General features: G+C 46.2%; 1 protein-coding gene across 3 annotated transcripts in view; it reads right to left on the reverse strand.

Annotated features, from left to right (window-relative positions):
* Window positions 1-11,615, reverse strand: part of CIAO1 (cytosolic iron-sulfur assembly component 1) — a 29,507-nt gene that overhangs the window by 10,712 nt on the left and 7,180 nt on the right. The window contains exons 1-5 of one of the 3 annotated variants that reach the window (XM_056571361.1): window positions 11,367-11,512; window positions 8,033-8,183; window positions 4,019-4,167; window positions 3,810-3,921; window positions 967-1,055 (exon numbers count right to left, since the gene is read on the reverse strand). In XM_056571361.1, coding sequence (XP_056427336.1) covers window positions 967-1,055; window positions 3,810-3,921; window positions 4,019-4,167; window positions 8,033-8,171 — 489 coding nt within the window. In that variant the 5' untranslated portion in view covers window positions 8,172-8,183; window positions 11,367-11,512. Of the gene's footprint in view, window positions 1-966; window positions 1,056-3,809; window positions 3,922-4,018; window positions 4,168-8,032; window positions 8,184-9,852; window positions 9,875-11,366; window positions 11,513-11,615 lie in introns of those variants that run through there. The other 2 variants (XM_056571363.1, XM_056571362.1) reach the window with 2 other exon arrangements.

Below are 11,615 nucleotides of genomic sequence, written 5' to 3' on the forward strand. Positions count from 1 at the left end.
AGGGCTAGGAGCGAGGTCGCAGTATAGCAATCTCCTCCTATCCCCTGCCATTGGTCAGAACTGATTCTGACCAATGGCAGTGCAGGACAGTGGGTTGCCATGGTAACCCCCTGTTCTGCCGACCCCTGGATGTCGGGCAGAACGAGGGGAGAAGATGGAGGCCGGTACATGAAAAGAAGATGTGTGGGGACCGAAGATCATCGGAGACATCAGCGGAGATCAGCGGCGCAGGTAGGGAAGCGACGGTGGGGGAGGGGAAGGAAAGTTGCAGTAAAGCGTTCTTTATTGTGGCAACCACTAGGAAGGCCGAACTGCAATTCCCAGTATGCCCAGACAGCCAAAGGCTGTCTGGGCATGCTGGGAGTTGTAGTTTTGCAACATCTGGAGGGTCACAGTTTGGGGACCACTGTTACAGTGGTGCCCAAACTGTAGCCCTCCAGATGTTGCCAAACTACAACTCTCAGCATGCCTAGACTGCCCAGGCATGCTGGGAGTTGTAGTTCTGTAACATCCGTCCCTTCAGATTTTGCAATTTTCCAGAAATTTTTGAAAATTGCTGCTCTACTTTGAAGCCCTCTAATTTTTTCAAAAAGTTAAAATATGTCCATTTTATGATGCCAACATAAAGTGGACATATTGTATTTGTGAAGAAAAATGAAATTTATTTGGAATATCCATTTTCCTTACAATTAGAGAGCTTCAAAGTTAGAAAAATGCTAAATTTTCATGACATTTTGGGAGTTTTCACCAAAAAAGGATGAAAGTAACGATGAAAATAAAGTATAATATGTCATGAAAAAACAAACTCAGAATATTCTGTAAAAGCGTTTTAGAGATATTAATTCTTAAAGTGAAAGTGGTCAGATGTGCAAAAAATGCTCTGGTCCTACAGTGAAAATTGGCCTGGTCCTTAAGGGGTTAATAAGCAGTGTAATCCTGGTTTACATTTGACTTCTGCCCACTTACCTCTTGGTTAGGGTGCCAGACTACATGCTTTACATCCTGTGTGTGTGAATTTAGGACACTGACACACTCATATTCCTCCTCTTCATCAACTGCAAAAAAAAAAGGACAGATACATTGGGGGAGATTTATCAAAACCTGCCCATAGCAACCAATCAGAATGCTTCTTAAGTTTTTCACAGGCCTTTTCAAAAATAGAAGAAGCGATCTGATTGGTTGCTATGAGCAACTTTTTCTCTGGACAGGTTTTGATAGCCCCAACATGTATACACTTCAGTATACAGCGGCCCCTTCAAGTTACAATATTAATTGGTTCTAGGACGACCATTGTATGTTGAGACCATAACTCTATAGAAACCTGGTAATTGGTTCTGAAGCCACCAAAATATCATCCAAAAATAGAAAAAAAGTGATAATTAAAGGAAAATAAGTAGATTACTAATCCAGATAAAGCAAATCCTTACATATAAAAGTAAGAAAGATCTGCTGGGAGCTGCAATCACTGTCTATGTAGGGGACAGGAGCTTCTTCAGGGTCCTGTACAGTATACACTATGGGGGAGATTTATCAATACCTGTTCAGAGGAAAAGTTGCTGAGTTGCCCATAGCAACCAATCAGATCGCTTCTTTCATTTTAGAAAAGGCCTGTGTGAAATGAAAGAAGCGATCTGATTGGTTGCTATGGGTAACTCAACAACTTTTCCTCTGGACATGTTTTGATAAATCGCCTCCAGTGTCCCAAAAAAGTAATGGAGCCGCCCTCACCTGGTGTCCAAAGGAGCAGCTATCCCTGGCCTAGGTAAAAGAGTAGTACAGAACATGTAGTACCATCCTGTAGGGGGCGCTACCAGACAGGAATTCAGTGCATACACTTCAGTAACACAAGGGTTTTACAAGTAAATGCCCATTCCAATTGGTCAGATCTTCCAGCCATTGACATGTTTCACAGATCTGGACTGCCCGTAGCAGTGTATGTTGAGTCTGGTTTCAAGTTACAATGGTCCAGAAAAGACCATTGTATGGCGAAACTATTGTATGTTGAGGCCATTGTAAGTTGGGGGATCACTGTAATACCAGTTGTCAGGTCAACTATAAAATCTGTCCTGGCCACAAGGCCTTGCTTCCTGCCTATCGTCCATTTGGTAAACTGGTGTTTCTAAGTGGTACTGAATGCATGTAGCTGAATGATGTCACCTGACAGCATCTAAGATCCTCTCTCCCCACAGATCTGATCACAGACCACCCCTGCAGGACGCAAACTGATGAAGGAATAAATTATATATATATATACAGCAGCTAGCAATACCCTACTTGCATATCCTTCCTTCCAGCAGATAAAAGAAAAGCTGGAGGTCAATCCAGTGGTCGAGTGAACTCTTCGCCTGTCAATCCCTTCTCAGTGGTCTTCAACCTGCGGACCTCCAGATGTTGCAAAACTACAACTCCCAGCATGCCTGGACAGCCATCGGCTGTCCGGGCATGCTGGAAGTTGTAGTTTTGAAACATCTGGAGGTCCGCAGGTTGAAGACCACTGCGGCCTTCGTCATCATCCACCCCCCCTTTAGTTTTCTACTCACCTCCCCTCGGTGGGAGGGAAGGGTGAGCTGATCCGGGCCATCTATGCTGCAGGGACCGTCTGGTGGGGAGGGTTAGTCGTTTCAGGCTGTCCATCTTCACTGGGGGGGGGGGCCCTCTTTTCCGCTCGGCCCGGTCCCTGCAACATAGATGGCCCGGACCAGCTCACCCTTCCTTCCCACCGAGGGGAGGTGAGTGGAAAACTAAAGGGGGGGAGGGGTCTGTATGATGACGAAGGCCACGCAGTGGTCTTCAACCTGCGGACCTCCAGATGATTCAAAACTACAACTCCCAGCATGCCCGGACAGCCATGCTGGGAGTTGTAGTTTTGCAACATCTGGAGGTCCGCAGGTTGAAGACCACTGGATTGACAGGCGGTGATGATGAAGGGGGTGGGGGGGGTGGGATGATGACAGGCGGTGATGATGAAGGGGGGGTGTAAGATGAGGACAGGGGGATGATGAAGAGGGGGGATGATGAAGAGGGGGGATGATGACAGGCGGTGATGATGAAGGGTGGGATGATGACAGGGTAATGATGAAGGGGGGATGATGACAGGCGGTGATGATGAAGGGGGGATGATGACAGGCGGTGATGATGAAGGGGGGATGATGACAGAGTGATGATGAAGGGGGTGTTAATGAAGGGGGTCTGGATGATGACAGGGGAGGATGATGACAAGGGGGGGATTATGTATTTCCCACCCTAGGCTTATAGTCGAGTCAATAACTTTTCCTGGGTTTTTGGGGTGAAATTAGGGGCCTTGGCTTATACTCGAGTATATACGGTATGCATGGATAGAGCAGGGTTATGATAAGTACACATCAGCGTTCAGCTTTGTTCGGGGACCTCCATCATTGACTACATTCTAGGCAACAGAATGGAGCTGAACGGGTCCTGCCTTCGAATGGGGTTTGTCAGGTTTCCATCCGGTCTCTGTTTTGCAGGAGTTGAACAGGAAAAAAAAATGGGGCCTGCAGCACTTTTTTCTCTGCTCAATTCTCATCATCTGAATGGATTTTGTGTATTGAACTCCAGAACGGAGCTCCAAACACAGATGTGAACGTGCCCTTAGTTTGTAATCTGCGTCTATAAAGGCACATAGGTCTGCACAGGAGATGTGGGCAAAACATTTTAGGATTATTTTTTGAATCAAGTCTTATTGCTTAGTTGCTTCCCAGATGCATTGGATCAATAATAAAATTGTTACGAAGATGTATACAGTCTGTCTGTCATTACCTACTGTACATAGCTGTATTAATAAAGCTCACCTTCCCAAACCCACACGCTCTTGTCACGGCTGCATGTTGCCAAAAGGCTTCCAGAAGGTGCCCAGGCCACAGACTTCACCTCGTTCTCATGTCCCTCAAGGGTGGTGACACACTGAAAAAGAAGACCAGACCAGCACCATAGCTTTCATCAGTTTAAAGGAAAACAGGCTTATTAAGGATTAGCAGGACTAAACAGAAAGTCCCTCTACCTCAAAGTCATTGTTCTTTTTCATCCAAATGCAAGTGGTGGCATCAAAACTAGCAGAGGCTAGGTAGTTACCACAGGGTGACCATGATACTTTCCGGACTGTGCGCTGGTGACCTTCTCCAAGGACTGTCTTACAGACCCAGTTATCCCCTGCAGAGACCAGAAACGGTTACAGTGGGGGACAATATAGTTGACCTGAGATATATCCACACCCATCACCAGTGTTATTTTTGGATTAGCCAGTTTTCCATTTAGTTGTTTTGTTATAATTAGTTACATGGTTCTTCAGCCGACAGTAGGGACTCATTAGGGATATAGGTTGAACTTGATGGACTGTAAGGGTGCGTTCACACTAAGGAATAGGAGAGGAATCCTCGCGTAAAAATTCTGCAGCGGAATGTAGTTCTCTTTTTGCACAAAATTTGTGCAAAAATCGCACTGAATTAACGCGTAATTCCGCGCCGAACATGGGAGGAAACTGTTGTTTTTTTTTGCTGGACTACAACCACCAATAGGAATTTCCCTTTTTATTTTTTTCGTGCGGAAACATTTTTACCATTGACTTCAATGGACTTCTGGACGCGTATTCCGCAAGAAGAATGAACATGTTCTTTCTTCTAGCAGAACGGAATTCTGCAAGCGGAATTTAAGCAGAGTGAATAGTAAAGAGTAAAATACATTGAAGTCAATGGCAAAGCAGATGTTAATTATTTCTAAGCGGAGAATTCAAGAGGAATTACTCAAGTAAATTCCTCTTGAATTACTCAATGTGAATGCACCCTAAGGACTCGTGATCGACCGATATCGTTTTTTTTTAGGGCCGATAACTTATAATGATATTCCGGTATAAGTTATCGGCTATTTATCCCCCCGCGACACTGCTGCAGATCAATGATTTAAAGCGGGCGCTTTAAATCAATGAACTGCAGTGGCTTTTGCGGTGCCATAGACCGCCGCCGACACACGCTTCTCTCCCCCTGCCTGTCCTGGGGTCCTGAGTCCTACCGCCGCACCGCTCCCTCCACCGCTCCGCGCCCCCTTCCGCCCCGGCCCCCCCCATCCCCGGTTTTAGAATTACCTGTTCCCGGGGTCCACTCTACATCTGGCTCTGGTGGCGTCCTCCTGAGCTGTCACTGTGCGCACTGACGGTGACGTCACGTCGCGTCACGTCATGTCACTCGTCATTGCGCACAGCGTAACGCAGGACGCAGCAGAAGCCAGAAGTAGCGTGGGCCCTGGGAACAGGTAATTATAAAACCGGGGATGGGGGAGGCAATGGGGCCGGGGCTGTGCGGTGGGGAGTGCGACGCGGTGCGGCGGGGATGGGGTCGTGGTGCGGTGGGGGCGGTGCATTATCAGGATATCGGCCAAAAGGTATTATGACATGTAATGCTATGTACTCACAAGTAGGCTTAAAGGGGTACATCGGTGGAAATTTTTTTTTTTTTTAAATCAACTGGGCCAGAAATGTAAACAGATTTTTAAATTACTTCTATTTTAAAATCCTAATCCTTCCAGTACTTATTAGCTGCTGAATACTACAGAGGAAATTATTTTCTTTTTGGAACACAGAGCTCTCTGCTGACATCATGACCACAGTGCTCTCTGCTGACATCTCTGTCCATTTTAAGAACTGTCCGGAGTAGGAGAAAATCCCCATAGCAAACATATGCTGCTCTGGACAGTTCCTAAAATGGACAGAGATGTCAGCAGAGAGCACTGTGGTCACGATGTCAGCAGAGAGCTCTGTGTTCCAAAAAGAAAAGAATTTCCTCTGTAGTGTTCAGCAGCTAATAAGTACTAGAAGGATTAAGATTTTTTTTTTTAATAGAAGTAACTTACAAATCTGTTTAACATTCTGGCACCAGTTGATTTAAAAAAAAAAAAAAAAAGTTTTCCACCGGAGTACCCCTTTAATGACTGTGAGGACCAAACTTAGATTCCTAGTGACTGCAGTTAGTCTATTCCCTGAATATATAAATGTTTTGCAAGTTCAAAAGTGTAGTCCACAATGCTTTTGGGTCCCACAAAAATAGAATACTACATTTACTCTAGCCAATAGGCCTGCTGTATGTCAGGATACCTCCCTGCTTGTAATGCATTAGAGCAGTGTTTCCCAACCAGGGTGCCTCCAGCTGTTGCAAAACTACAACTCCCAGCATGCCCGGACAGCCAAAGGCTGTCCGGGCATGCTGGGAGTTGTAGTTTTGCAACAGCTGGAGGCACCCTGGTTGGGAAACACTGCATTAGAGACACCGATGATTCAGAAACCCTGCTTTGAATGTGGCTAAACCAGCCATACACATTATATTAAAGAGGACATGAGGCTAACAAATGAAGATTTTATTGTCAGGAAAGAGCCCATGGTGTCCTGCTCACAGACCGAAATGTCCTTCTGTTCCTGAGATATAAAGGTTTATAATTTTCTGACAATTCAGTGAATCAGTCAGATGGGCGTGATCTTAAATTTATAAATGGGAGTCACTATTAGGTGATGGTCAGGATTATACAGTCCGGGGGTGTGAATGTTATACATTCAGGGTAGTGTATGGCTAATACACACCTCCTACTGTATAATCCCACCCATGGCCTGTCACTCCCATTGTTAAGATTAAAGGGGTGCCAGATTTGTAAATTAGTAAACAGATTTGTAAATTACTTCTATTAAAAAATCTTAACCCTTCCAGTACTTTTTAACAGCTGTATGCTACAGAAGAAATCTTTATTTTTTGAATTTCTTTTTTGTCTTGTCCACAGTGCTCTCTGCTGACACCTGAAGCCCGTATCAGGAACTGTCCAGAGCAGGAGAAAATCCCCATAGCAAACCTATCCTGTTCTGGACAATTCCTGACACGGACAGAGGTGTCAGCAGAGAGCACTGTGGACAAGACAAAAAAGAAATTCAAAAAGTAAAGAATTTCCTCTGTAGCATACAGCTGCTAACAAGTACTGAAAGAATTAAGATGTTTTAATAGAAGCAATTTACAAATCTGGTTAACTTTCTGGCACCAGTTCATTTAAAAAAACAAAACAAACAAAAAAAAGTGTTTTCCACCAGAGAACCCCTTTAAAGGAGTAGTCCAGTCCTGAAAAACGTATCCCCTATCCTAAGGATAGGGGATAAGTTTCAGATCGCGAGGGGTCCGACTGCTGGGCCCCCCGCGATCTCCTGTACGGAGCCCCGGAAGAATGCGGGAAGGTGGCGTGTTGACCACCACACGAAGAGGAGGCTGACACGCCCCCTCAATACAACTTTATGGCAGAGTCGGAGCGCTGCCTTCGGCAATCTCCTGCTCTGCCATAGGGTTGTATTGAGGGGCAGGTTCAGGAGATCACAGGGGGCCCCAGCGGTCGGACCCCCCGCGATCTGAAACTTATCCTCTATCCTTAGGATAGGGGATAAGTTTTTCAGTTGGACTACTCCTTTAAGATCGTGCCCATCTGGCTGATTCCCTGAATGGTCAGACAAATTGTAAACCCTTATATCTCAGGAACAGGAGGACATATCAACATATCTAATGTATATGGAAGCTTCCCCCTCCTCAGGGGTAAGACAAAGATTGGACATGCTGGCATCCCTTTTGTTCTTGGGGAAATAACCCCATAGAGAAGTACCTGGAAGTGGCTTACTGACCTTTCCCCATACAAAATAAATGCATGCACACACGTGTATATGGGAAAGCTGTCGGCAGGATCAATGCATTCAGATTACTAACAGTATTCAGATAAGGGCCACATTACAACCTCATTGTTTGGAAGATGTCTATGAGATTAGAAAACTACTATTTGATCCCAAAAACAGCACCACTCTATATCAATAGGTTGCTTTTGGGATTGCAACCAAAGCCCAAATAATACCAGAAAAAAAAAAGACTCTGTTTTTTAATCTTGACTACCTGTATATAAGGCCTTCCAAATATAAAACAGCAATCAGCGCAAGGGTGATTTACGGCATATATTTAGGTGGAAGAGACAAAGCATGAAGCCTCGAGCGAAACAACACAAGAGTACGTACCCTCCTTGCCCCAAATCCGGATGGTCTTATCTCCTCCACAAGATGCTAATAGAGTTCCAGTAGGGTTCCATGCCAGGAACCAGCAGCGGGAGTCCGGATGAGCGCTTACTCTGCTCAGCAGCGTCAGCGAGTCCTTCATACTTGATCAATTCTGTGGAGAATATAAGATAGGAGTATCAGCCCCTCCAGAATATATGTATTAGCACCTGTACTAGGGCTGGACGGTAGAGATGAGCGAACTTACAGTAAATTCGATTAGTCACGAACTTCTCGGCTCGGCAGTTGATGACTTATCCTGCATAAATTAGTTCAGCTTTCAGGTGCTCCCGTGGGCTGGAAAAGATGGATACAGTCCTAGTAGACTCTTTCCTAGGACTGTATACACCTTTTCCAGCCCACCGGAGCACCTGAAGGCTGAACTAATTTACGCAGGATAAGCCATCAACTGCCGAGCTGAGAAGTTCATGACGAATCGAATTTACTGTAAGTTCGCTCATCTCTACTGGGCGGTATAACCAAATATGTGTATCACAGTATTTTTTTTAACTTACGGCGGTTCCACGGTATATAACAGTATTCTCACCCCCCCCCCCCAATCATGTGACCCACCAGCGCTTTCTGCCCCCCCCCCCAATTAATGATCAGCCCAGCGGGGTACTACTCACAGATGTCAAGCACTGCCCTCCTCCTCTTTGTTGGGGGACGCCAACGGCTGTCCGGGCATGCTGGGAGTTGTAGTTTTGCAGCATCTGGAGGTCCGCAGGTTGGAGACCACTGGCATACAGTGAGTTCCAGCGCCCGGCGGCCCCCAACAAAGAGGAGGGCAGTGCTTGACATCTGTGAGTAGTACCCCGCTGGGCTGATAATTAATTGGGGGGGGGGGGGGGCAGAAAGTGCTGGCGGGTCACATAGGATTAGTTACCCGATGTGGGGGAAGCGCTGTGCTGGGCTGATAACACATTCCCGAGGGGGAGGGGCCCAAACAGTATTGCGGTATAGGGGGAAAATTAATATCGTGCAGCCCAAAAAATTTGGTATTCGGTATGAACCGGAATACCGCCCAGCCCTAACCTGTACCACGAAAAAACACTCATGGTGACCTCATAAAACCTCTTCGAACAGAAGGACAATTGACAGGTCCTGCTTCAATATTTTATGGTCACTGGCGTACGAGTTAACTACAGGCAGATGAGGATTAATGGTGTGGGCAGCGCCAACGATCAGCGGTAATAGCTCGATTGCAAGATTGATTTCTTTCATTAGTGACCCATTTAGCTTTTGTGTTTGTGTATTGTGATGATAACAGGGAGCCTGTACTTGATGGTTATTTCGTTTTAAAGGGGTACTCCCCCCCTAAACATGCTTTGGATAGGGGATAAGATGTCTGATGGCTGGGGTTCCGCCGCTGGGACCCCCCGTGATCTGTTCTGCAGCACCCGCTTGTCATTAGCTGCACAAAGCGATCTTGGGGAATTGTCTGAACTATTAGAATATAAAACATTGTTGATTCTGTCCAATGAATACCGTAAACGGAAAAAAATAGCAAACAGCAATATAGCGGTATTTTGGTCACATCACATCCAGGTAAAAATGTAATAAAAAAAATAAAAAAAAGTGATCAAAAAGTCCAGTTTAGGCCAAATTGGTACCAATAAAAACTACAGATCACGGCGCAAACATTATTATTATTATTATTTTTTTTATCTGATTAACTGAAAAAATTATTATCTAATTAATTAAGGAAATAATGATTAGTTGCCTAGTTGGATATTATTTTTCTATGTGACTGCAGATACAGATAAGTGAACAGCAATGCATACTGTATCACCGCTATAGGACATGAAGTAACTAATCTGCACTTAAATCACTGGTTCTGGTGCTGAATGGCCTCTGCAAAGATTGTTGCAGAAATGCTGCAGATTTTCCACTGCTAATGTACGGCCTTTTCGGGTACCTGTCAATAAAAAAAAAAAGTGTCAAAACTTGTCCCTGAGACATGTCAAAAGTTTGTATAGGTCGGAGTCAGCGCTGAGACCCCGTCTTAAAGGAGTAGTCCAGTGGTGATTCAGTGGTGAGCAACTTATCCCCTATCCTAAGGATAGGGGATAAGTTGCAGATCGCGGGGGGTCCGACCCCTGGGGCCCCCCGCGATCTCCTGTACGGAGCCCCGACAGCCCGCTGGAAGGGGGCGTGTCGACCTCCGCACGAGGCGGCGGCCGACACGCCCCCTCAATACAACTCTATGGCAGAGCCGAAGCGCTGCCTTCGGCAATCTCCGGCTCTGCCATAGAGATGTATTGAGGGGGCGTGTCGGCCGCCGCCTCGTGCGGGGGTCGACACCCGCTATCTCGGCGGAGAGCCGGGGCCCCGTACAGAGAGATCGCAGGGGGCCCCAGCGGTCGGACCCCCGCGATCTCAAACTTATCCCCTATCCTTAGGATAGGGGATAAGTTTTTCACCACTGGACTACCCCTTTAATCAAAACTTTTGACATGTCTCTTGAAATGGAAAAACCAGGAGCAGGACCAGCACGGAATAAAATATATGGTAAGGTTCAAACCTGCTCCTGGTATTGACTCATGACTATGTAAGAGCGTTTAGGTGCCATGGATGCTACAGGCTATAGAGCACTGTTTCCCAACCAGAGTGCCTCCAGCTGTTGCAAAACTACAACTCCCAGCATGCCCGGACAGGCAAAGGCTGTCTAGTCATGCTGGGAGTTGCAGTTTTGAAACAGCTGGGGACACACTGTTTGGAATACACTGCTATACTACTTAACCCATGATGCCCTGCAGCAACTAAATTCCACTAGTTCTGCACATAAAGGGCAACGATGCCCATCAAAGCCTATAGGGTGAGGGTACCATGGCACTCACAGTACCAAAACAAGTAGAAGTAGGATAAGCCATCTTTGTTATAGTCCTGCAAGAACTGCAAAACTACATCTCCTAGCATGTGGCTGTCCGGGCATGCTGGGAGTTGTAGTTCCACAGCAGCTGTAGAGGGAGAAATTTTAGACCACTGTTCTACATCAGTGTTTCCCAACCAGGGGGTCGTAAAAATAAAATTTTCTGAGTCCAGGGTTAAAATACATCACCTTCACACTATGAAATACTTCAGTCGGCGCTAGGACCGCTCGGGCTTGCACCATCTCTATAGACGAGCAGTGTTTCCCAACCAGGGTGCCTCCAGATGTTGCAAAACTACAACTCCCAGCATGCCCGGACAGCCCCTGGCTGTCCGGGCATGCTGGGAGTTGTAGTTTTGCAAACACTGCTCTCTATATAATGACTTTACACACATCACCCTGTCACCCCTCTCATGTCACACTCACCCTCCTTGTTTTCCCCACGTTACTTCTCTCACTTCCTCCTCCTCCTCCTCCCCGCGCCGCCGCACTGTATTCTGGTACACCCTCTGCTGCCCCCCCTCGGCCACTCGCACAATTACATTTTCCAAAACCACACGCATTCTAATCACTAGAGGCCAAACAGAACGTTCCATCCTAGGGACCCTGGCGACGCCATTTTGGAGTAGATATTTTCCTGCCAATACATACACAATAGACTCCGAAAACATGGCT

This window comes from Hyla sarda, chromosome 4, assembly GCF_029499605.1.
Source record: "Hyla sarda isolate aHylSar1 chromosome 4, aHylSar1.hap1, whole genome shotgun sequence".
In the NCBI taxonomy this organism is placed as follows: Eukaryota; Metazoa; Chordata; class Amphibia; order Anura; family Hylidae; genus Hyla; species Hyla sarda.